This window comes from Neurospora tetraspora (genome assembly GCF_033439725.1).
Source record: "Neurospora tetraspora strain CBS 560.94 chromosome Unknown B0H65scaffold_5, whole genome shotgun sequence".
Taxonomy (NCBI): domain Eukaryota; kingdom Fungi; phylum Ascomycota; class Sordariomycetes; order Sordariales; family Sordariaceae; genus Neurospora; species Neurospora tetraspora.
Genome location: NW_026944387.1, coordinates 63386 through 88034, shown reverse-complemented (window position 1 = coordinate 88034; position 24649 = coordinate 63386). Strand labels below are relative to the sequence as shown.

The 24649-nt window shown below is 53.0% G+C and overlaps 9 protein-coding genes across 9 annotated transcripts; 5 read left to right on the top strand and 4 right to left on the bottom strand.

Annotated features, from left to right (window-relative positions):
* Positions 1–75: 75 nt before the first annotated feature.
* B0H65DRAFT_509399 (uncharacterized protein) lies at positions 76–904 on the bottom strand (the record flags this gene model as incomplete). The annotated part of the gene is made up of 2 exons (XM_062828309.1): positions 76–116; positions 184–904. 2 exons carry the CDS (start codon positions 902–904, stop codon positions 76–78), a joined length of 762 nt encoding a protein of 253 aa, XP_062680034.1.
* A 1109-nt stretch (positions 905–2013) lies between these two features.
* Positions 2014–2727, top strand: B0H65DRAFT_214958 (uncharacterized protein). The gene has a single exon (XM_062821978.1). The coding sequence runs from the start codon at positions 2147–2149 to the stop codon at positions 2606–2608; it is 462 nt and encodes a 153-aa protein (XP_062680033.1). The 5' UTR covers positions 2014–2146; the 3' UTR covers positions 2609–2727.
* A 118-nt stretch (positions 2728–2845) lies between these two features.
* B0H65DRAFT_428499 (uncharacterized protein) lies at positions 2846–5164 on the top strand (the record flags this gene model as incomplete). The annotated part of the gene is made up of 3 exons (XM_062824766.1): positions 2846–3181; positions 3332–4019; positions 4080–5164. 3 exons carry the CDS (start codon positions 2846–2848, stop codon positions 5162–5164), a joined length of 2109 nt encoding a protein of 702 aa, XP_062680032.1.
* Positions 5165–8288: 3124 nt separating this feature from the next.
* B0H65DRAFT_427643 (uncharacterized protein) lies at positions 8289–10418 on the top strand (the record flags this gene model as incomplete). The annotated part of the gene is made up of 2 exons (XM_062824703.1): positions 8289–8345; positions 8421–10418. The coding sequence occupies 2 exons, from the start codon at positions 8289–8291 to the stop codon at positions 10416–10418; spliced, it is 2055 nt and encodes a 684-aa protein (XP_062680031.1).
* Positions 10419–10998: 580 nt separating this feature from the next.
* B0H65DRAFT_467702 (uncharacterized protein) lies at positions 10999–11458 on the bottom strand. The gene has a single exon (XM_062826919.1). It carries the CDS (start codon positions 11434–11436, stop codon positions 11149–11151), a length of 288 nt encoding a protein of 95 aa, XP_062680030.1. The 5' UTR covers positions 11437–11458; the 3' UTR covers positions 10999–11148.
* B0H65DRAFT_558577 (eukaryotic membrane protein family-domain-containing protein) lies at positions 11459–15130 on the bottom strand. Its single transcript, XM_062830105.1, has 2 exons — positions 12627–15130; positions 11459–12575 (listed from the first exon to the last, which is right to left on the bottom strand). The coding sequence occupies exons 1-2, from the start codon at positions 14943–14945 to the stop codon at positions 11796–11798; spliced, it is 3099 nt and encodes a 1032-aa protein (XP_062680029.1). The 5' UTR covers positions 14946–15130; the 3' UTR covers positions 11459–11795.
* A 477-nt stretch (positions 15131–15607) lies between these two features.
* Positions 15608–16865, top strand: B0H65DRAFT_214814 (uncharacterized protein). The gene is made up of 2 exons (XM_062821977.1): positions 15608–16714; positions 16859–16865. The coding sequence occupies exon 1, from the start codon at positions 15802–15804 to the stop codon at positions 16537–16539; it is 738 nt and encodes a 245-aa protein (XP_062680028.1). The 5' UTR covers positions 15608–15801; the 3' UTR covers positions 16540–16714; positions 16859–16865.
* B0H65DRAFT_428539 (dienelactone hydrolase) lies at positions 16703–17662 on the bottom strand (the record flags this gene model as incomplete). Its single annotated transcript, XM_062824770.1, has 3 exons — positions 16703–17038; positions 17155–17539; positions 17613–17662. 3 exons carry the CDS (start codon positions 17660–17662, stop codon positions 16703–16705), a joined length of 771 nt encoding a protein of 256 aa, XP_062680027.1.
* A 4931-nt stretch (positions 17663–22593) lies between these two features.
* Positions 22594–24472, top strand: B0H65DRAFT_427759 (amino acid permease/ SLC12A domain-containing protein; the record flags this gene model as incomplete). The annotated part of the gene is made up of 3 exons (XM_062824708.1): positions 22594–22748; positions 22803–24148; positions 24267–24472. 3 exons carry the CDS (start codon positions 22594–22596, stop codon positions 24470–24472), a joined length of 1707 nt encoding a protein of 568 aa, XP_062680026.1.
* Positions 24473–24649: the final 177 nt, after the last annotated feature.

Here is a 24649-nt window from a genome sequence, read left to right as displayed (position 1 = left end):
GTCGTGGGACATTTGTTGGTAAGGTTCGATCCATTATGTATTACAATCTAGGTACGGTATTAGAGATATGTTTGTTCATTGTTGCTGCTTGTCCTTCTTCCACGTCCAATCCGCATCTGTTGTCGCCAGAAGTTAGCGTACATCCGAGAGAAGGGAACATGTCAAGGTCATCAGAAAACTCACCAGGATGCAGCACCGGCACCTCAATATCCTTCCTACTCTCCCTCTTGGCCCTCCAATCCGCCCCCGGAAACCTCTTGTCCCTCTCATCCAACACCTTCTCCATATCCGGAAACTGGCTCTCCTCCGTAAAACTCGTCATCAACTGCGGCTCCCCCAACGGCAACTTATCCCCCCTATCCACCTGCCACAAGTGATAAATCTTACCATAGAGCGTGATAACCTGCTCCATCTCCGTCCGCTCCGCCTTCTCCCACGCCACCTGCGGCATCAACCCCGTCGGCTTCGGCATGATCAACATCCCGCTCTTGACCTCAAACACATGCGTATGCCAGTACCGCCTCTCCTCCTGCGGCAGCGCCTCGTACAGCTTGGGTGTGATCATGTACTCGATTCCCAAGATCCGGGCCCCCGGGTCGGGACTGTCGTAGAGAATACACTGCCGCACGTCCTCGGTCAGGTGGGCGCAGTAGTGGTTTGCTTCGACGACGCGCGTGGGGTCCGAGGCGTACACGTGGAAGGCGTTGAGGTGGCCGCAGATGGATTTGAGGGGGGCGAAGTCTTGAGATAGAGAGGCGCCTGTTTCGAGTGTCGAGGAGAGGGCGGTTTTGGGGGAGCCGGGGATCAAGGGGTTGGAGGGGTCGTGGCAGGCGAGGGAGGGGGTGGGCACGTCCCGACTGTCGCTGTATTTTGTGGAGGTGGTGTGGTCGGAGGAGGAAGACATGTTGGCGGTGGTGATGGTCGAGATGGTTGTGGTTGTGGTTGTGTTGGTGGTTTTGACCTTTAGGGTCGGGATGGCGATGGATGATGAAGGGAAAGAATGGCAGTTCTTCAGTGTGAAATGATATGTTTGGCAAAAGGAAAGAGCGAAGGAAAATGGAAATGTGCCCGAGAATCAGAAACGAAGTGGTCAAGAAGCTCTTGTCCCAAGCTAGCAGTGACGTCACGATGGTGATTGAGAACCTCGATGCCCCGCGAGATGGACATAGTTGCCTGCCGCGAGGGGACAGCCGGCCGGCAAAGAGCTAAAGTGGTTTGCCAGTGCAGTTAGGAAGCACTAACAGTCTATAACAGGCACGTCCATTGACTTGATATTCATCCAGGAGCTTTGCTGCATATCATTTTCGGTCAACGTTCGTCAAAATCGGAAAGTGGTTTCAGTAGAGAGAATTGACCCATTGATATGGCCTGGATAGGATTGTTCGAGTTCATATGCTTGGACTGTAGCTGGGAAGCAGCTTTGCCTGGGCTTTGGTCTCAACATTGTCCACACTTTCGATCTGATCTCGAACGTCACTCACTGGCAAACTCTTCGTCCGTCCGTTATCTTTGGCTCCTGGTTGCTTGAATGCTCACGATATGCTACCGACCGGGCTGTGAGGGGTAGTTACTGTTTTGTCAAACGTAAACAAATCATTTTACCCCCTCTTTGGCCACGCAAGCAACAAGGCGCAGCAGCAAGGAATTGAAGAGAAGGCCAAGTCCTGGGCAACTTGGTGGATATTTGGTCTAGATTTAGAAACCACGATGGACTTGCATTGTGGCCATGTCTCAACAATTTTCTGCCTAGATATTGCTGTGGTGGTTGCGGAGGTCGCCCACGATGAAACAGGCCAAAAGAGCCAGAACCTTCCTGCGAGATGGAAGTTGGGGGCTGAAAAGGAAATCATTTCCCAAGAGGAAAGCATCGGTGCTGACATGCAGCAACCTAGCACGGCAGGCTCGATCACCTCATTTCCGCCTTTCAAGTTGATAGCTCAGTTTTTATGTTTTGAATATGAGAGCTGAAGCGGAAGGAGTGGGCGAGGAATATGGAAGTTACGAAGGATGAAAAAGAATTGTGTCATCTCACGATACGATGTCCAAGAGGAAAGATTTAACAACCAGAAGTGGAAGATGGGATGGAAGGCGCGGCGCGCGGGAAGTAACAGTGCCAGAGTGACAGCTGTCTGCCCGCTGCAGACGGATGCCTACCCCAAATCCTAGCGCATTGTTAGCGCAGTGCCTCCGCCATCTGATCTCCGTCGAGTCCAGTTCCAATGCAACCTCTCAACAACCTTTCGAATTTCCATTACCACCATTGGTGACCTTGTCCTTTTCTCGACCCTCGTCGGGTACACACACAACAAGAACCCATGTTCGACCACCCCGACCACCTCTATCACCCCGTCCTACCCTATCAGATCCGCCCGACATCACCACGTCCAGACTTCTTCCAGCATGTCGCACCCAAAGAGGTTGTTTACCGTCGCACACACCATGGCGGCGGCAGAGCCTCCTTAGAGGTAGCATTCGAGGTCCAAGTACGTCGTCGTCACAACTGATATTGCTGCGCCCCCCTCCTAAACCTCTTCTGTTTCTTACAATAGTGACACTGATCACCCTCTCTTTTCTTGCTCCAGGTCATGTCTGTTACATAACAGAGTAGCATCCCCTTCCGTCAGGCTTCGCTTGCCTCTTCGCTCCTACGATTCAACGACACCAACAACAACCACGAGACCACCATCACGTCACGAATACAGTCATACCCAGACACGGTCACTGCTACGACGCTTGAGAAACCCAAACGACACCCAAATCTACACCCATGCCCTTTCCCAACTCAACTTGTCCATAGCGGCCTCTTTTCGTTCCTGCGCCTGGGGCCATCCCCTATACCGACAACATGGGCGGCAGCGACAGAGTCGAAACGGCCGCCCTCGTTATCTCGCTCGTGGCGTTGATAGGAACATTCCTACAAGTTGCCCAACAGTACTTCGCGTCTGCCACAGGCTACGCCAACTGTAAAAAGAGTCTCTCCGGCGGCTGGCTCGCAAAGGTACATCGCAGGTTCCGCCTTTTAGAGCTTCGCTTCGAAGTCGAGTTCGAGACGCCCGTGATATTCGTCTGTAAGCCAGACAACAAGAGAGGTCCCGTGCAGGGCGCGGATATCCTCTTCCTGACACATAAAGAGAAGAGCAAAATTGAAGCCGGGATCTGGACGTCCAAGGATCAAAAACAGGTGGAAGAACAGCTGCGAAAGATCCAAAGAAGCAGATTGACATTCTGGAAACCACAAGGCCGCGCAGGAGCAACAGAGGAGCAGGACGAGCACCAGAACAGCATCTGGGAATTCTGGCGTTGGCCGCAAAAGGCGCACGAAGAGTCAAAGGAGAGACAACGTCAGATTCAGCACAACCGCGTGCACACGGCCGATAACGAAGAAGCCACCTGGCTTAAGCTTTTGCGAACAATTCACGATATGGAGAAGACCAGCGCCGCATGGGTCCAAGATCATCACGAGAAGTCACGCGAAAACCAGTTGGGCCCGATAAAAACATCAAACAAGATCTTCCCCAGACCAAAACACAGCTTGGTTGTTGCCCTTCAGGCCAAGCCCCAGAGTTGGGACAACATGCCCACCAGTGTCAAAAAACCATTTGCCACCACTACCATGTGCCACATAGTCGAAATCGCCGCCATGATGGGGATCTACTGGAAGGAGTTCGATCGATCAAGGGACAAATACCGCGCTGAAGGCAACGGTTTCATGCTGACTGGTAGCACCGTCGCCGACCTCGGCCTCTGCTTTACCTTTCAGATTTGCGGCAAGGCCCGCTTTCGAGAGAACAGAATCATACCTGTGGATGGCGTCAAGTCGCTGTGCTTTGGGTATGTTCCTACGTTATTCCAGGAGGAGGAGGACATCCGCAGAATTGATGCCAAGGATCCCGATGAGCTCCAGTTTGGCAGTATGCTGGAAATTGCTGAGACCATGGTCGCGCTCAAATGCAATACCAACACGGCCAACTACTTCAAGACATTATTTCAAGGTGCCAAGCACCAACACCTATTTGCAGGTACGTTTACAGAGCTGTTCTGGTTTCAATAACACTTTGGCCAACAATCATGCTACGCAGTTCCTTTCGAGATCATCGGCATGCTTGGCAAGTCCCTCTATAAGGAGAACAGCTACTACCGCATGCTCCCAAATCCTACTCCGTATACCTGGGACGAGAACTTCTTCAACCTTTCTCAGCTCATTCAAGAATACGAAAAACGGATCAAGGAAAGGGAGCAGACACCTCAGATTAAAGTCATCACAGACCTGGCCGGAAAGGTCTTGAAGCAATTGGACGGTGACAGATTGGACGTCAAACACAGAGAAGAGGAGAGGAACAGATTGATCGAACAAGACAAACTGGAAATGGAGGATCGAAAAGCTGAATGGCTAAAAAAGAGGGAGAAGAGGAAGGAGATCGTCACAGTAAAAGCTGAGCTGACAGGGGCACATGAACCCAAAAGGAAGCCTACTGGTTGGTTCCCGTGGCAGTCACCGAAGAAACGAGCACGGACAACCTTGGAGCTGGCACAATGGCGAGCTGCTAATCCAGACGAGCAAGAGGAGGAAGACGACGAAGACGAAGAATTCCAAGGAGATAAGAAAGATCGGCCCCCGGTTGTGCCTGGGTATTATCTTCCTCTTCTCAATACACTGCATCAAGCCATTGAGACGTGCGACGTGTACTTGAAGAAGTGCGTGCCTCGCGATCTTCTGGATCTTGTTGTTCGTGAGCATATTCAAGAAGTGCTCAGGATCATCAATGTACCAGAAACGGAGTCTCAGAAGGACGATAGCGCACAACCACCCGAAGCGAGAGATGAGACACCGAAAGACGGGAAAAAGCCAACGCCACAGACATTCTTTGAACAACTCAGCGCTGCCAACCCAGAAGATAGGCAGGGCAAGTTTATGGACAGGTATTTTGATCAAGTCCTCCCCTGGGCAACCGGACGTGCTGTCGAATCTTTCAACAAACTCAAGCCATCTAACGAGGCGGGCGCAACGATTGCGGACACCAAAGAGGCACAGGAAACCTGGTGCACTCTGGTCTTCAGGATGTTGTGCTGGCTGCAATTACATGACTTTGACAACAAGGACAAGCAAGTGGAATTCCCAAAGAGCGGGCTCAGAGGCAATCGGCTTCCTGTTTTCATCTCCTAGGAGGAGGATGATGGCATGGCTTGCATGCTACCCTATCCTTCATCATTTTTCTTCCTTGACGACATAAGCATGGGGATTGTTTTGATGTCCAGGGTTCGGGTTATTTCAACGGTTTTTTGCAGCTTTTGGACTTTGTGTTCATGTTTTGGAATTTTTATGCATGTTGGACTAGACGCATAGCGTTCGCGGTTTTTGGATATGTTGACACTCCTTGGCATGATAGACGCGCTATTTGGCTTGAATATTTAGCACTTTGGCTTGAAGCGTTTTGTTGTTGTTCCTTCTCAGCGTTGTCTTCTTGCTTTTTGCGATAAGGTTGCCCTCGACACAAACACGATCGACGCATTGCGTGTACGGGCTCTGCTTCAACGTCACCCATCGACCTCACGGTACAGTATCAACAACCTCACATCCCTTTTGACACTTGACTTTCAGTACTGCTTCCATCTCGATGGTGTCTTCCTGGCTAGTGACTCACCGCACGGACCACCATCCATCACGATGGCTCAGACGGGCACCCACACACACCACACAGATCGGACTGCTGTCGTGTCTCCAATTGAAGGGCACAGGCTTTCCGTTGGTGGTAACGCTGAGTTTAGATTGTTTTCTAACCCGTAGTTGACTCGTTTTCACCCGACGATGGCGTTGGGACTTGCGACAATGCAGCGCAAGCTGACATGCGAATACCTTGAATCATGAGAGAACGAAGGAAGGTAAGAGAGGGGAAAGGATACCTGCGTACGCGGCACGCCAGCTGCTTGCGCGGTCAACTCAATATTTCACGGAAGACATGGGGACTCGGAGAATCTTGACTTTGAAGCCACTTGCGACCATCACTAACTCTCAGACTCTCCATACAAGCACTCAACGCGGACTCACGGAATCTCGCGAGGTGGGAGTGGGGCAACTGATGATTTGGCATGCCCCTAATGCATGCTCTTTGCACCAGTTCAACCACTGACGAACCGTTCTCACGGTCTCGAGAGCAAGGCCGACGAGGTGGTTGGTGGGTGATTGGACCATTCGCTTGTCTCTGCTTGTCTGTCTTGCAGAGCGCCAGTGTTCGCTCCCGCCGGGTCTTTTTACGGGGTGCTCGTAACACGACAGGTGGTTGACGGGCCTGTCACCTACCGATCAACGGGAGCAACTGGCGCTGATGTTGTTTCAGCAATGGAGTGGAAGAAGATCATGATCTTCTCTTGTCCATTTAGTATGTATATCCTCCGCGTGTCGCTCTGATTGCGAGTTGGGTGTTTCGACTCACCTTGTTCACCTTCTCGCTGGCGCGTCCGCGGGTGTTCCCGACCGAGACCAGACGAGCGGTGGAGACAGCGGGACTCGGTCGATAGCCGATCTCACCGACGATTGGATATTCCAAAGTGGCTGGGGACACCGTTGAAGTAGCTCCACACACACTTTCTTCGAGATCAGATTGGTTGATTAGGGTTAAGCGCGCCACAACCAAGGTGAAGCGCCTCGTTTCCAGACTTCCCAAGCGAACCGCCGCCGGGGAGGTAGCCGAAGGAGCACGGGCCATCTCACTCACCCATGGAATCGACGGGAGGGCGGAGAGACGAGCGGTGAAGAGATCCACAAACATTTCTTTGGTGGGAGTGGGGGTGAAGAGAGTTTCATGTACAGTTCACCCCTGGTTTGATTGTTAGCGCGGGACTTCACTACGCACTCTTTGCAACTCAACCACCATTCCACCAAATTTCATGCAAGAAGTTGGTATCAACCAGATGCGTTTTGGCCGCTTTATATACTCTGTCCAATTTTCCGTTTCGAATGTGGTTGTCCCGTTGTTTTTCTGTGTACTTTTGCTGACCCCTGTCTCAAGAACCGCGCTAACAATCAAACCAGCATTGAACTGTACTTCCCCGATCCTGGGGGCTTGGTCATCGGGTCGAGGACCCCTCATCGCGGTGATATTTTCAACTTATCGAAAGAGAGGGGGAGAGGGGAAGAGGTTGAGAAGAGAGTGAGAAGACGACTGAGGTTCAGGAATTCCTCGAATGTGACAAACTGCAAGGAAACCCGATTTCTGACATCTTGCCCACATCTCGCCCAATCAATGGTAACGTCTAATCAGTATCATTGAGCATCGACTGGTTAAGTGCCGTCAACTCCAAGTAGCAGCAAGCAGCCCTGAAAATGCTACGCATAGGACGCATCTTCCGCCATTCACGCTGCTTGCTTGCGTTGATTGCTTGCGTTGGTATGCTAGGCATGCTGGCTGGCTGTCGATATTCTCGTCTCCGAACGGGGAAAGGTGGGAGGGCTTGCAAGGACAAGACTCGGGTTGGAGGAAGCATGAAGCATGAATCGATAGTGGAGGAGGTCTCGTTCCGATTCTCAGTCCCAGACCGTTTCCCCTCGTCCCCTCCCTGCTTCTGGGCTCTCCGGGCTGTCTCTTCTCCAGTGAGAAAAGAGAAAGAAAAAAGGACGGTGGCTTACACATGACTGGACTGACTTGTACGGTCAAAAACCTACGAGGGAGGGCATGTCATAGCATGACGAATTAACGAATAGTAATATTCCCGGCCCTGGCGTATTGGACCTGGACCTTACTTACCCTGACTTTTGTTTCTACTTCTCTTCTTTCTCCTCCTTCTTCTCACTTCTTACTGGACTCTTCACATTCGAATCTTTACATACGACCGACCCTCGCCGACCTAAAATCGAAATATACAACCTAGATCCCGGCTACCTCAGTTGAAGCTCAGCCCAGAGAGTGGAACATCAAGAGAGAAGAGTGGCGCTGTATCCACATTTTCCTCCCAGGGGGCTGGCACCGACAAGCGAAGACAAGCGAACCGCGCGATCCTTTGACAAAAACCACTTTAACTCTTGCATCTTTCTTCTTTGACTCACCAAGACCATATTCCCATACATTACGTTTTTTGTTACTTGGTTTCCTGTTCTTTCGTCAGATACACCTATACCCCTCAACGACAACAACGGCCCCAAACCACGATCGAGTCAACCACTGGCTGGGAACAACACTCGATTACTCCAGGCGTGGTACCCCGCCATTACAACGCCTACAGCACCTTTGGTCCTTTCAGGTCCAGCATATCAACACCACAACACTTAAAGACGACATATACCAACCGCCAAGATGCCAGGCGAAGAGATTATCACCATCGTCAACAACTCGGGGAAGATCATCAGCACGGTAAGGACTCCCCTGTCTGTGTCACCCACCTTGTCTCACCTGCCGATTGGACATTTACTAACAACTCCGAAATAGGGGAGGCAGCTGATGGGCATCTTCAAAGATGCCAAAGCTACATACCGCGAGAGGAAAGAAGCCGCAAAGGCGGAGCGCGACTTCCAGAACGGCAGCTATTCCTCCGGGCGATCACGCGGAGAAGTTCATATCACAGTTCCCCGAGGTCGAGGATACGATGAATACGACTCCCGGGGTCCCATCAAGAAGCTCGACGGCGGCAACATTAGGGATCGCAAGCTTCTCGGCGACAGCAGTGGACGCCGCAAATCCCACGATGATGACACCCGTTCCTTCGCTTCTCGCTACACCTCCGCTTCGCGCAGTAAGTCCCACCGCAAGCGATCATCGTCCCAAGCCCCGACTCCCTCGACAGCCCTGACGGAGGGCAATCTCAAAACTTACACGGAGATATCGGCAACAGCTCCATCGAAGCCGCCAAAGGGGTACAGCAAGGATTTGGAACTTGCCAGCCGACCACCCCTCAACTACGCCAACACCATGCCCGCCAGCCCGACCTTCGACGTCGCCGCTTCAGGAAGCAGGAGTCGCAACCCCTTTAAACGTCACCATACCGAAGCTCCGCCCTCGAAGAACAAGAACAAGGATCGAGACCACGACCTAGCCTACGGCGACCTCCCTCCCGACCTGCACCTGCGCGACGACCTCGACCGCGGCCGTCACCGCTCCTCCCACGATAACAACCACTCCTACCCCGTCCCACCCCAGGGGATCCCCACCTTCGCCCCCGACTTGACGCCCCAAGAACCCGAGCAGAAAGAAGCGCTGGATCTCATCTCCCGCATCGAATCCTTCCTCATCGAGGCGCACTGCATGCAGGCGTCGGCGTCGTCCATGATCGAGAATTTGCAGCAGAATCCCGAAGCTGCGGCGGCTGTTGCGCTGTCGCTGGCTGAGCTTAGCGCCATGATCGGGAAGATGAGCCCTGCTTTCTTGGCGTTTTTGAAGGGTGGCAGTCCGGCGATTTATGCCTTGCTTTGTTCGCCGCAGTTCTTGATTGGCACTGGCATTGCCGCCGGAGTGATGGTGGTTATGTTTGGCGGGTGGAAGATCATTAGGAAGATTACGCAGGGGAATGCGAAACAGAAGGAGGCGGCGGTGGAGATGAATGCGGTGTCTGGGAATGGGAGTGGGCCTGCTATGGGCGCCATGGGATTTGATGCAGGGGCAAGGGCTGGTGCTGCGGGAGGGCATGAAGATGCGCTGGTGCTGGACGAGGAGCTGAGCACCATTGAGTGCTGGAGACGCGGGATTGTGGTAACGGGTGAGGAGGAGGCCGAGGTGGAGTTGAGGAGTCCGGAGGCGGATAAGGCGCTGAGACAGAAGTATAAGGAGGAGGTGGAGGTCAGCCCGGATGATTCGGTCTCTCAGGTGGGATTGGCGAGACGGATGACGGTCAAGAAGGAGTATAAGCCGAGTGGATTGAGGGAGAGGTTGAGGGATGCCGTGGGGGGGCATTCGGATAAGGAGCGGGATGGGAAGGAGAAGGAGAGGGACAGCAAGGATCGCGACAGCAAAGACAAGACCAGCAGCAGCAGACGCCACCGCGACGACCTCGACATCCCCGACCGCAAGTCCTCGCGCGACAAGAAAGACAAAGCCACCAGCGAAGTCGGCGCCTCCTCCCAAGTTTCCTACCGCAGCTCCCGCTCTCACCGCACAAGCACTCGCAGCGAAGCCGGCGGTGGGTCCTCGTCTCGCTCCAAGCTAGACAGAGAGAGGGAGAAGGACACCAAGGAAAGAGAAAGAAAGACGGCTTCGAGAGTCGGGACCAGCAGCAGCAAGGAGGTGAATCTGGATGATGGAGACAGCGGAAAGAAGAAGAACAACATGATTAAGTCGCTGTTCAAGAAGATGAAGGATAAGGAGGATGAGAAGATCGCCACCAAGGAGAGGGACGAGAGGCGGGAGAAAGATGGGAAGGAAAGGGAGAGACGGACCTCCAAGGAGGGACATGGAGAGCGCCATGTGAAGAGGGCTGCGAGTGTGGCGAACTAAGGTGAAAGTCATGATGGGATGAGAAATGATCATATGTGAGATGAATATGGATATGAACACGACAAGAGATGGAATTTGGAATTTTTGACTAGCAAGAGGTGGGACTTGGGATTACGGGATGGGATTATAGGGTTTGGATATCGGGATACAGTTGCCACCGGAGCAATCAACATGTGCTGGACACGCGGCCGCGGCGGAACTTCAACAGAACATGGGGGCAGGAACTACGGCGCATGAGGTGGTTGGTGTTGGTTTCCTTCTTCTCTCTTGGTTGTCACACAAATCGGATACAAACAGTCCTTGCCTTTTTATTTGCTAGATACCGCACTGATTTATTTCTTTCATGTTGGCATTTTCGTTTTCTGTTCTTCTTTTCTTTACTTATCTTCATACATGATTCTACAGACACAACCCGCTGCAGTGTGTGCGATAACCTGGTCTCGAGCTATTGATCAAATCAGTCTGTTATTCAGAGTGCATATTATACTTTGTTGCAGCTACCTTATCGTTGGATTTGACACAAGACGATCCTTCAGCTTAGTTTATAGACTTGACTTCAAATACTACGTTTCTTCAAACATCTTATGTCTTCGCCGCCCCGTCCCAATCACACAATAAGGTTGTGGTATTTACAAAGGAATAATAACACTCTTATCCTCCTTCAACCATTGCACCCTTTCTTTGCAAGACCATACCGCTCGATTGCTAACCTGTTTAGATGTCAGCTTTCTCAGCCTCTGCAAGGAAATGGGAAGGGAGATACGGACGTCCACTCATAATGCCCAGTCATGATCGTGTACACCGAGTGCAGGTACTTGTCAACATTATCCCTCACCATAGGGCCAGGGTCTTGAGCGGCCATCTCCTGGAGTCTCGTTCCGGCTGCTTCCATCTTGTCACTGATTTGACCTAGGTACTCAACGAGGAGATTGATGGCTTTATCCAGACCAACGGCCTCAATAATCATGCACTCCCACCAACGAGGAACCAACTGAGCGGTACATAATGGCACATCCATGTGAATACTGAAGAACTTATAACCTCGCAACGGCGATCGTCGGTCATGGAACCTCGATTGATACGATAAGGAATAATAGAGGCATATTCGGGAACCGTGCAGGAGCAGCAAGGGTGATTTGCTTAGGAAGGAAAACTCGCGCACCTCTGTTTAAAGACAGCATTACCCAACTGCAGATGCCAATGACGCCGCAGGCTATCAGGAAGGGAAGATGTTGCATTGCCTTTTGTTCCAGCCGAACTCCAATAACAGAGGTATGTGGATACAGGGATAGTGTCATACGTCTTTTCTGGCCCCGGGTGTAATGAATAAATAACCTCAAACTTCATTCGCTTTTGCTCTCCCAGAATGGCATCTCTTTACCATATCCTCTTGGCAATCATCTCATACCTCATCACCGTTCCCAAATCCTTCTCTTGTTTTCCCCCTCCCCCCTTCCCTCCTCCACCCCCCTTCTCCCTCTCCCGCACTTTGTTGAGCCCCTTAGGATCATCAGCAAAAATCCACCTCCTTCTTTCTTCTCCCACCTCGACCTGTCCAAACCCTCCCACCCTCTTGCCCTTTGTCTCAAATGACTCCTTCTCCGCTTGTCCAGCAGCAATGGCAGCCTCTTTAACCTTCATCCTCGCGTATCGATCGCGCGAGTATCTGAGTAGAAGCATGCCTAGTAAAAGCTTGAAGATAAGAAGCACCAAGAAGATCAGAAGAAAGACGGTTATCATGGTCAGGAAAGCAATGACGTCGTCGGATGTCCATTTCCACTCGGGCAACCACTTGGACACCGAGTGCCAAATGTGAGTTGCGAGGCCAGCTGGTTCGGGTATATCCCCTATGGGAGCCGAGGCCGGACCAGAAACGTTATCCCCTAGTCCACCGGATTCTCCGAAAGGGTAGCCGTATACCGCTCGGCCTAGAGCGATGCGGATCTTCTTGTCTAGACGGTCCAAAGCGGCTAGCATAGCTGGAGAGGGTGTAGCTGAATCAACGGATAGTGAAGTCTGCGTAGAGGGCGGCAAGGGGGTGGGAACATGGACGGCGACGAACATGTTGTAGATCTGGAAGGAGGCGCGGATGAAGAGGCAGGATAGGGGCAAAAGGGGGAGGCCGAGGCGGCGGGTTAACTGGGGCGTTACGAAGGCCTGGAACTGTTAGCAGGTGAATGAAAGAAGCGGGAAGAGGGGGTTACGTACATTCGTATAATAATCCTTACACAAGATATCCAGAATCCTGCTATAAAAGTTCGGCTTGATATTATTGAACTTGATCACATAAGCATGCTTGATCCAATCCACCACCATCTCGCTGCCAATGACCACCACAAACGGGCTCAACACTTCCCCGCTCCACAACCAGCTGGGGAGGATAGTAAAGCTCGCGGGCAGTATACTCGCCGTATGCAGCGGAAAGGAACTAGGGCCTGCATCTTCGCTGCCATACCCGGGCACACTAAGCCCGCCAACCTCGACCACGTTCCTCATGGCAATGATCAACAGCATGATCCACAGCTGGAACCGCTCGACGATATCGGCACAGGCCATCTGGAAGGTATTCTCCTTTTCGAACCTCTTGAACACAGCCGACTTGATCTCAACGAACTGGTTACTCATCAACAGCGTGAGCAGGGTGTTGCTATACGAGTTAACAGCCACGTTCAGCGCTATCACCTGGTAAAACAGGATAACCGCATGCAGAATGTTGTACACCAGCGCCAAGCAAAAGATGCCCAAGGGGAGCAAGACCTTGCTGCGGCCTAGACTATCCCTCGACAACGTCTCGTTGCTGAACAAGCATTCGAAGATGTCTTGCCCGAGGGCAGCCAACAAACGGTCGCCCACTTCGAGCAGGTTGTAGATGGTGTACAACTTGATGGCGGATTGAGCGCGGATAGAGTGATACATGCGCGAGGCGTCGAGGGACATGAGGGCGATGGAGGAGACGATGACGACGGCGCCTTGGAGAAGGTCGGCTTTGTTGTAGTGCGTCAGGTTGGACGGGTTGGATTTGGTCCGACGGTGGCCAAGGTAGCCTCTGCCTCGGCGGCTGGGACCGGGGGGCTTGGTCCCGGGAGCCATGCGGAGGTTGGGATGACGGGTGTCGGCGCCGGCGGTGGTGGCACTGGTACTGTTATTTACCGGCTGCTCCCGTACCCGACTTTGACTCCGTGACCGCTGACCATCGGTACTGGCCACGGACTCTGACCGCCCACGCCGACCGCGCCTCCACATCCGTCCAAGGCCGTACCACACGAATCCCACCAGCCATCGAGTTTCTTTGCCGATAACGTATCCCCACCACTGAAGGAGTATTGACACGGCAATCCCAAAGCGCATTGGTAGGATAGTGAAGGTCCATAACCAAGCGTCCAGACAAGCCAAAGCACCAAAGGTTATAGATCTCTCGAGGACGAAGGGTAGAATCAAGAAGTTCTTCAACCGCTCGAACTTGATTGCGCTGGACTCGTAGGGGATGTCGCTAGTGTACGAGTGGTGGATGTATAGGGGACTCGGTCGCGATCCAGCCAGCTCGAGTTGTAAGAGTGTAGGTACTGACATGGGCGGTAAAGGGATAGACTGCGGTATGGGGGATGGGGGCGCCGGGTCAGGCTCGGGCTGGCGTGGTGGAGGGCCGGCCCTGGGTTCGGCGCCAGGGTCAAAGTTGCTTGTTCCATCGAGATCGAGAGGCGGCGGTCGAGGATTCGGCTGGTACGAGTTGCGACGGATCGAGGCTTGCTGAGCTGGATGAGCTTGTTGGGCGGCTGTGGCCGTCAGACGCCTGCTCACCGGTGGAGTAGACACCGTTCGCGGGGCGATTGTAGGTCTTTGCGGGTGAGTTCTCGTGCTTGTTGTATTTGGACCATTCCCATTTGCGATTCCCAGTTGAGACTGGAGTCTGGAGCTTACTTCGGCGAGAGCTGGTGAGAATGTAGGCTCAGCGGGCTGGCGGTCGGGAGCTGTCGCAATGGGCAGAGACTCGGGAGCGTTCGTCAGTTCTTGGATCTTGGACGCGGACAGACGGCGAACTCCATCATGAGCAGCTGTCTTTGTCCCTGATCGGCTTCGGGTCTTGGAGTGGTTGGGACTGAGAGGTTGCGCCGGAGCTGCTGTTGGTTGACTCTCGGGCTCGGGTGTCAAGAGATGGACGAAAGGCACGAAGGGCTCGGTGGGAGTAGCAGAGGGCAATGTCTCGTTGACGGGGGTAAGGCGGTCGTTCGAGGGTTCTGGACCCGTGGTGCCGTTCGTAGCTTTCGCAGATGTTATGTCGGTGTTGTGGGCAGCTCGCGCTGCCAGGTCGCTTGCGGTAAGACGCGGGGATGGAAGATGGCTGGTTGCTGTGTTGGAGTGCTCGTCACCATCTTCGACGCTTGCTTTCACATCAATGACTTGTAGATGTTCTGAATCGGCGGCTATCGGAGCATGTGCTTGTGTGTTGGTGTCGTTGTTGGAGACAGCGGCGCGTGGACCGTGGCCGTTCTGTTGTCCGCCATTTAGGACCGCAGTGTCACCCTCCATGGTTTTCGTCCGGGCGGAGTGTTTACCGCAGTTCTTATAGTTGTTATGACTGGCCTAGTGTCTTCATGTTGTTGGGCGCATAAGGAACCGAGAGCAAGACGGTTGTCGTGGACTGACAAAAGATCAAAGAATAGGACGAGGCCGACAGAAAGACAAGTGGAGGATCGGCGCGTGGTTCAGCCTTGGCGCCAATGACGTTGCGGTTGCTGGCCGTTAAGGTAGCTCCACTAATGAGCTGCTGAAGACGCCTGTAAAGTGTCCCCTGGCAACATGTCTTATCAGCTCAATCAGCCTTATCAGTACTCACCTTTGCTTCCTTCCTTTGACATCAACTTCACTGTTTTAGCTGCTCAACCACCCAGTGACGAGAGTCTGCTTCGTCAGTCGGCATGCTTGCTACGAGTGATCTCAATACCAATAGGCCTTCATCGAGAGGAAAGCCTGGCGTCCATCCGAAGGAGCTGCTGACCTCTTCTGTCATCTGTGGGGTTAGGGTTGATACCCTCTTGTTGCCTTGTCAGCATTTCTACCTCAAGTAAACCTCCTCGGCCGAGTAAGATCGGAAAACCGACGCCGACGATATCTCGACGTTGACATATGCCACGAGGGCATGGCAGGGAATATTCGTTCCGATGATACGGTTCGAGATGGAGATGCTGCGACCGACATGGTCTACCACGCCCTTTCATCGACAAGGGTCGGCCGCTTTTCCGATCAAGAAATAGTGGATTGAGTCACTTTACAAAAATCGGGGTATCACTCCGATGTCTCCAGATATAAAACCCATCGGGACTTACTGTGTAATACACGAACATAAGCAGTTCATCACTCGCTACCTCACCTTCAGTATCTCAAAATGACCGCCTCAACAGAATCCCCCTCCACCGCCCCCTCGGCCCCTCTCACCGACGAAAAAGTCGCCATGCTCAACACCAATGAAGTCATCGCAACCTCCCAACTCCCCAGTCCCCCTCTCCGGGGCCGTATCAACGCCGACATCTCCATCGCTCCAGCCTACCTTGCCGAAGACGACACCTTCGTCAACAGTCTAACCAACCTCATCAATGAAATCTACACCGACGCCGAACGCGGTTTCTGGTCCATCGACCCCTTCACCCGCACCAACCCGGCCGAGGTCCGCTCCTTCATCACCAGCGGCACCCTAGCCGTCGCATGGCTCCCGGGCTGTTCACGGGGGTGCATTGAGTATCTGTTGGGCTGCGGCCGCGTGCAACTCTTGCCTCCTCCCGAACCCTCCTCCAGGACCCCTTCCCATTCCAACCCTGATCCGTCCTCACTCATCGGACAGTTCGGATGTTTAATCTGCCGTCCTGAATACCGGGGTTCCGGAGTGGGGAGGGACTTGCTCAAGTTCGCCGAGGACTGGACGAGGGAGAAGGGAGGGAAGAAGATGCAGGTGGAGCTGGTGGTGGGAGACGGGTGGGAACATGAGGAGAAGACGAAGCTGGCGGGGTGGTACGAAAGAGCTGGGTACCAAAATGTCAAGGAGGTAGATTTGTCTGAGGGGATCCCGGAGCTGGGGCCGTTGTTGGCGAGGAAGGCTAGGTATAGGGTTTACCAGAAGCCTCTCTAAAAAGGGGAATGGAGCATGGAGTTGGGCAGATCATGAAGCGGACATGACAGGAAGGATGTTGGTGTGGGCTGTATGTGACTGTACTATTTCTCTTCACATTCATCAGATCGTTGTGGTTCGTACACGTACACTACACTCCGGGTATCTCATCTATTCCATCCCCTTACTCCAAATACTCCTCAAACCAAGCCACAGCCTGCGCAAACGCCTGTTCCCTCGCAAACTTCTCCGGCTTCTTGCTAAGATCGGCGCGCATGGCGAAGCCGTGGGTGACGCCGGAGTACAAGTTGATGTTGTAGGGGAAACCCGTCTCCTTGAGGATCTCCTCGGACTTGTGACGCTTCTCAGCAGGGAAGATGGAGTCGGTCTCGGCGGCGGCAATAGCCAAAGGACCGTTGATAGCGGCGAGCTCCTCCTCGTCGACGAAGGAGGGATGGGCAATGAAGCCGACGTCGATGCCGGTGAAGGGGGCGGTGGCGGTCATGTTGCGGACCAGGCACTTTGGGGATGTCAGTGACTGCTGAAAAAGGGAAAGCGAGCGCTTCGAGAAGGGGGAAAGACCAGCACAGCATCGCCAGCGCCTTTAAGTGGGCAGAAAAGGGAAAGGTAGCTTACCTTGGCACCAAAGCAATAGCCCAAAGCTCCAATCTTGGTCGCTCCATACTTCTCCTTCAGCTCCTTGATCGCGGCCTGCACAATGGGATCGACGGCCTCCTTGGTATGCGGGTTATCGCCGGTGCTGCCCTTGGTCATCCAGCCCATGAGGTCGAAGTCGTCGGGGCGGTTAATCGGGAGAGCGTCGCCGTTGAAGATGTCGAGAACCACGGTAAGGTAGCCCTGGGCGGCCAGCTGGTCGGCCATCAGCTTGGAGTTTTGCCAGATGCCGATAATGTCGGGAAGGAAGAGAAGGGCTTTGCCGGTCTTCTGGGAGCCAGAGGGCTGGGCGATGTAGGCGTCCCACTTGTCGGCGACCTTGGTCATGGAGCCGGTTGGCTCGCCACTGGAAACAAACTAATGTTAGTGACGGTTGTGTAGGTAAGATATTGGGGTAAAGAGTATGGCGGTGGACTTACTCGTGGCGGAAGCCGACGGTGCAGCACTTGGAGGGAGGGTTGGAGGCCATTGTGATGTTTGTTGGGGTGTTCAGTTGTTTGGTGATACCTTGGAAGAAGAAGAGTCGCAGACGGATACGAAGGGAGAGAAGAGTTGTTTAAAAAGGTATCCGAGATGGATGCGATTTGTAAGCTTGGCTACGGCGTCATAGATCAACTCCCACGCGTTCATGCCGAGCCCACTTTTGACCCCATTCCCAAATCCCAAGTTGTCGTCGCGCGCGTGGTTACCCCTCCCGGCGCCGAAGATCATCGATGCCCCCACTGCGGAAACTCGCCGAGAGCTCCGGGAGACCGGAAATGCTATTGATTCGGATATAATTTGACAGTATGGTCAAAAGAGCACGCCTTGTGCTGGTTTTTTAAAACACCGAGGCAGTACTATCGCACTTATTCTACCAATCACAGCTCGCGATGTATATCCCGCAGCATGGAATCGAGAATGCCAAGCACCCTAGGCCATCCCGGCAGGCATCTCCGAGGCATCTTAACTTGCCTCTAATGAAATTGCCGGCCGCGAAACATTGGACAATTCAATTGTATCTAACTACCTCCTTCACATCTTGATCCTTAAGACATCTGGATACTTCGTGCTATCCATCCCGCTTCTGATTTCGTCTTCACTGCCTATATACATCTGACAGGAAGGACCATTTTCTCACAAATCCAAGCCGCAATCAATGACGCGCCCTTGACATGGATTCAAACCGCACCCTCAGCCTTCCGGAGCTTGCCGCATTCACTCGGTAACACGAAACGTTTGGCTCCTGTACAACTGATATCAGAACATTGAAACAGTGTACAGTACGCACCTTCCGTGTCCCGAAATAGATGATGCTCAATTAAGGCGAGTCAGTTTGTACATTGCAGCGGGTGGCACTCACTTATCCCGATTCAACGGCTCCAATCGTCGAATTGAGGGTCTCGGGGCCCAAAACTGAAGGTATCTCTTTACCCAGTTATGTTTGTCTTGTGAAGAAGAAAAAAAGAAAGAAAAAAGGTAACTGAATGAACGAAAAGCGGCCGCAAGTGGCCACCGCTGGCAGGACATGCACGATCCCATACATAAAGACCGGTAGGTCATGTATAGGCCGTCAAGCCGAGCGGCCCTTAGGTTGGCTTACCTTTAGACCAAGTAGCTTACCATCAGACCCTGCAGAATCATTTGTCGATTTCACCTCATCGAACATCATCCCCGTCGGATGTTGACCTCCATTGCTGCTTTACGGTACCTGTAAGTTTATGTAAGATACTGGAGTATTTTCATTTGACACCTAAGCTCGTTGAATTACTCATGGGGAGCGAAGTGCTCAATCTTCCACGCCACTCCTTTTGTCAGAATTCATCAAAAAAGTGAGAGGAAGGCACCCTCGAGGCAGGTACCAGACACGGGAAAACACCCCAACGTTGTGGGGATATTACCCCACGGGGAAGTGAAGCCATCAAGCCATCAAGGCAAACACAAGGGTCCTTTGGCCCGGGGAACAGAAGGAATCGCGCCACTGTTAGGTAAGGAAATGAGGAGAAATGTGATGATGGCCAAGAGAAATATAGGACCTCAACACATGGAACCAACACGTGTTGCATCGTCAACTAAATTTCCTTCGTAGTCATGTAGTTGATGGTACGAGGGTTGAAGTACTCAAGCAGAAACTCCTTTCGCACATTGCTACTGTTTACGAACCACGACGCAAATTCGTCACCGAACACCGCTTTGAGCTGAATGGCTCATTGATCGTGGCTCATGGTGCGTGTGGGACCTGCAATGGTTGCTGGGTCGGCCGCGGTGCCCAACATGTCCAAATGTTTGGATGGGATCGAGGAAAGAGAAGGATTCTGGAACATCAAACCTCGCTTGAGGTTGCCTCGAGGTGCGCCCAAGGTAGCCTTTTGGGGAGCTGAGTTGTGTTGCAACAGAAGTTGTCTGCCTCGATGCGAAGCCTTGAAGGGGGACGCCATGTACGCAACAGGAAGGTCGTGTGTCTGTGGCACCTCGCCTGAACCTCGCCTCGGACTTGAGAATTTTGTGCTCATTGTTTCTCGAGTGGTCATTGGACAGCTGGTGTCTGAGGCTCTAGTTAGGCCGAGTGGCTGTAAATGCAAAGTCTACCTTTAGGCAATCTTTGCTTCATGGAATTGCGAAAACGAAAGGTTCAGTAAAACCCGAAGTTATTGGAAATGAAGTCACCAAGAGAGGCGGTAAGAAGAAAAGAAAGCTCTAGGTACGGTAGATGACACTTGACCGTTGTGAAGATGGCACAGTAAAGAAAGGTTGTTTTTCACTGACCGAGAAGTGAACACAACGAACGGTCAGAACGGTGAAGATAAGACATGCGGTAAGCACTAGTCTCTAGGCATTGAACGTCACTCAGACGTGTATAGGTGCGAGGTGAGTATCCGTAGGATATGTCAAACTGTCACATACCACTTCTATCTGATGGTTCCATAGATCTGGGTTCGTTGGGCTGCCACTCGTGCGTTGTACGTGGTGTTGCTTTCCCACACCGTCGACACAACATGAAGGCGGCCAGCGACGGCTCCATGCCACCATGTTTGTGGGATTGGATCATGCAAAGGTTTCCCGTCAAGTAAGGTGTCAGAACTCTCAAGGCCACATTCTGGAATGCGTGTGAAGAAGGCAGTTTGCCGTTTGCAGCTCGCTTGCCATCGGTTCTTACGGGTTGAAGCAGGTGAAGGATTGAAGGATGAAGATGATCCAGACATTCAGTTGCCGCTTGGGGTTGCACCGCAATCCGACAGGATGCAAGCCATGGCCGTGATAACACCCAATCTATTTGGTGAATGGCTTCATTTGGGTGGTCGAAGCGGTTGTCGAATGGGAAGACCGTGTTGGTGAACTGAGTGTAATATGCTCCGGGCTGGGCATAATAGTCCCCCGGACGAAGCACAGGAAAAGGGGTTACTGACCTGTATTTCATGGAATCGTATGTGAGAAGTGATGATTCAAGGCGCAGACAATGATGAAGGGTCCAATTGACGACGATGACAGGAGGTTGGAGATGGTTTCAGAAAGTGTTTCGATTCCTTATCATGATGGGTGAAGGGGAAGTGTAACGACATTGGCCAAGCGAGGAATGGGGGTGGGAGAAGGTGGCCGGAATGGGACAAATTCGTGATAAGGAACGCGTACGATACGGTATCGTCGCAAACAGCATCGGGAAAGGAACGAATTGGAGTGCTCCTCTGTCTCTCTCTTGCCTGGGAAAGGGAAATGAGAACCTCTTCTCATCGCTCATCAACCGATGGCCTCTTCCACAAGCTTGACTGCTCTTGCCTCTTTGTTAGCCCGTTGCTTGATCGCCTTTTGGCGTGCTTGACTTGTCTTGTCCCGGCTCGGTTCGTCTTGGAGGAAAAGCTTGAATGAGAGAAGGACCGATCGAATGAAGTCGAGATAAAGGTCGGATGACAGGAAGGCGCCCGGCTTGGCTGAAGTGAAGAGTGGAGTGGAGGACTCAAGGCCTGTTACATCAGTACAGGTAGCGCCCGCTTTTAGGGGCCTCAGTGGATATAGTGGGCCTATTGGGCCCCTGTTTAGTGGTCTTAGCGCACCTTCCGGTCTGGGGTTCTTGGCATCAAAGTGGCTTTCCGTACCTTCCCCGGATGGGAACCATTCATCTACCACTCAAACCAATCACGCGACGTCAAATGATAAGAACGTCGGGACGTGGGAGGCAGTGTTGTTCGACGGCAGGAGCAATTCCAATCCGCGACGATGACCTCCTTCCTGCCAGAATAACCGAGTGACAGAGCAGTGTCTGCCTGTTTGTGCCAACTGGCGACCGTCCCGTCTGAGATGGACGGGATGTGTTCCAGAAACAATCACCGAAGCGGACAATCAGTGCGACACCAACATCGACCGGCAAGCAACACACACAAAGGAACATGGCACTCGGTTGGGCTGACAGCAGAGGCCAGACCTCATGCCCTCTCGCTCGGCTCGCGCAAGTGTACCAGGAGAGTGGTACATATGCGTCCGATGCACTTTGACACTGGCAGAAGATGCCGGATCAGCATTCCGAATCGGTTATGGTCCTCCGATATCCAGTCCAGTGGACAATGCACTATTCATCCCCTTCTTTCTCACTTGTCACTAACACCTCGAACTCCTCCAGTGATGCAATCACGATATCATATCAGAACTCTCTGAAGACAGTGGCGTGAAGGTGGCCAAGGACACTCCCGGTTCCCGTCCAGTGACGGACAAGGCAGCCCGCCGACATTCCCAAACCACGGCATACCCGTTCCATCACCACCAACAAAGAAGCTCGAGGGGGGGTGCAGACCACTTATGCCAAGAACGGAGCTGTTATCATCAAGTCAACCCCCCACACAGCCTCGTACGCCATTACCGCAGCTGGACCAGTGTGGTGTCCTTGCTCCTTGGACTGTCTTACGGCGATATCTCTCTCACCAGATTACGTCCATTGGCCAGTCCCTCATATGGGAGGGCATTTGGCCATGCAGACTGGTGGCGTGCTACCCGGCAATGGGTGGGTTGCAATATGAGACACCGACAACAACCCCGGTCAAGTGTAACAAAGAAGAAGCAAAGCCATGTTCATCCTCCAGTTACCAGTACGTACCCTCCATTCAGTCTGATCCGTACCCTCGCCGTCCTCCAGCCTGCTGCATGTATATGTACTATGGCTGTCGAAGAGAGACCGAGACGCACGCGGACATGAACCTGCCTGGGTCTGGGCTGAACGGGACATGAACGAGGCCCTTGCCGTCAACCTTAACCTTACACGGGCACATGTCTATCCCCGCCCATCTTGTTACCCATCGTTTATAACCCCCAGATCTCCCCCGTTCCTGTCGCGTTGCGCCTGCAGTCAGTCTTCTGTCGCACTGCTGATGCTACTCTGATCACCCTCTCCCGCTCAGCTTCGACTCGACACTCCCCAGAATCGACGTCGGAACGATGGCGGAAAAACACCTACACTCTTCCGACCCGGAATTGGCCGGCGTCCCTCCACGATACAGCTCATCCGAAAAGAAGAACGATGCCTATATGGAGGGCGCCGCTGTCCTTGGTGGTGAAGATGACGCGGCCAGGTATGGCTACGTGAGCCGTGGGTGAGTACCACTCCAATCTTGTCTTAGCAATCGCGTCGCTGACAACAACCATAGGCTCAAGTCGCGTCACATTCAGTTCATTGCTCTCGGTGGAACCATTGGTACCGGTCTCTTCCTCGGTATCGGAAAGGCCTTCACCCAAGCCGGCCCTCTCTCCGTTCTCCTCGGTTATACCTTTACCGGTGTCGCTATCTTCGCTATGATGCAGTGTCTTGGTGAGATGGCCACATGGCTTCCTCTTCCCGGTGCTATCCCTCAGTTCTGCGCTCGATACGTCGACGATGCTCTCGGTTTCGCTGTCGGTTGGAACAACTGGTACGCCGCCGCCATCACCCTATGCGCCGAAATCTCTGCCGCCGCTCTCGTCATTGGTTTCTGGGAAGGCGCTCAAAGCGTCAACGTCGCCGTCTGGATCAGCATTATCTGGGTTGTCATCATTTTCCTCAACATCTTTGCCGTCTCCCTCTACGGTGAAGCCGAGTTCTGGTTTGCGTCTTTGAAGATTATCACCATCGTCGGCTTGCTCATCATGGCGTTCATTGTCGATCTCGGCGGAAACCCGCATCACGAACGTCTCGGTTTCCGCTACTGGAAGCACCCAGGTGCTATGAAAGAATATCCGTCTCAGGTGCACGGCGATCTTGGACGCTTTTTGGGTCTCTTCTCCACCCTCGTCAACGCTGCCTTCTCCTATGGTGGTGTCGAAATGGTCGCCGTTGCCGCCGGTGAGGCCGAAAATCCACGCAAGAACATCCCCAAGGCCGTCCGTCGCGTCTTCTGGCGTATCCTCTTCTTCTACGTCTTGGGTTCTCTCGCCATTGGAGTCCTCGTGTCTTCCGAAGACCCGGGCCTTCTCAGCGCTCAGGCCTCAGGCCGCTCCGACGCTGCTGCCTCCCCCTGGGTTATCGGCATCAAGAACGCTGGCATCTCCGTCCTGCCCTCCATTATCAACGCTGTTATCTTGACTTCGGCCACCTCCTCCGGCAATGCTTTCCTTTACTCCGGCTCTCGCTACCTCTATGCTTTGGCGCAGAACCGTCAGGCCCCGCGCATCTTCCTCACTTGCAGCAAGAAGGGTGTGCCCTACTACGCTGTTGCCGCCACGGCTATTATCGGCGCCCTCACTTACCTCTCTGTCGATTCCAACGGCGGTGCCGCAAAGGCGTTCGGTTGGTTCCAGAACTTGACTACCATCGCTAGTCTCTTCACCTGGTGCTCGGTTTGCATCGCTTACCTCCGCTTCTACAAGGCGCTGAAGGCCCAGGGCATCAACCGCGATACCTTGGTCTTCAAGAGCAGGTTCCAACCTTACACGGCTTGGTTCGCGCTTATCTACTTTGTTATCATCATCATCTTCAACGGGTTTGCTGTCTTCATCAAGGGCAACTGGGATGTTTCTGGTAAGGCTCCTCCCACTTCGTCCCTGTTTCCGTTTCGCCTCCGGCGGCCACTTTTTCAAGGCCTTCCGGGTGTGTCCTCGCTTTACTCAATAGAAGTGCTAACAACAAGTTTAAACAGGCTTCATCGCTGCCTACATTGGCATCCCCCTCTTCTTCCTCCTCTACGGTGGCTGGAAGATTATCAAGCGACCGAAAGTCATAAAGCCGGTGGAGGCCGATCTCACGACTGGAAAGGCAGCGCTTGATGCGGAGGATGAGCATTGGCAGAGAGAGTATAAGCCTCCTGTTACCATAATTGAGAAGATTTGGGATTGGTTGGTGTAAGCTGTAGGATTATAAGGTTGGATGATATGAGCGAGCGAGTTGGTTGGAAAGAGCGAGGATCTTGTAGTACTTATACCCATTATGAAACTTGTTAATACAGCACAGACGAGTATTGCCTATGCCGTTCTGTCACTTCAGAGACGTCAGTGAAAGTCTTCCAACCTTTGGGGTTGAGTC

Coding starts and splice junctions, on each gene's coding strand:
- B0H65DRAFT_467702 (XM_062826919.1), bottom strand. CDS start 11,436: ATGGATGTGCCATTATGTACCGCTCAGTTGGTTCCTCGTTGGTGGGAG.
- B0H65DRAFT_214814 (XM_062821977.1), top strand. CDS start 15,802: ATGACCGCCTCAACAGAATCCCCCTCCACCGCCCCCTCGGCCCCTCTC.
- B0H65DRAFT_558577 (XM_062830105.1), bottom strand. CDS start 14,945: ATGGAGGGTGACACTGCGGTCCTAAATGGCGGACAACAGAACGGCCAC. Junction 12,576..12,626: donor GTAAGGATTATTATACGAAT/GTACGTAACCCC, acceptor TAACAGTTCCAG/GCCTTCGTAACGCCCCAGTT.
- B0H65DRAFT_214958 (XM_062821978.1), top strand. CDS start 2,147: ATGCCTACCCCAAATCCTAGCGCATTGTTAGCGCAGTGCCTCCGCCAT.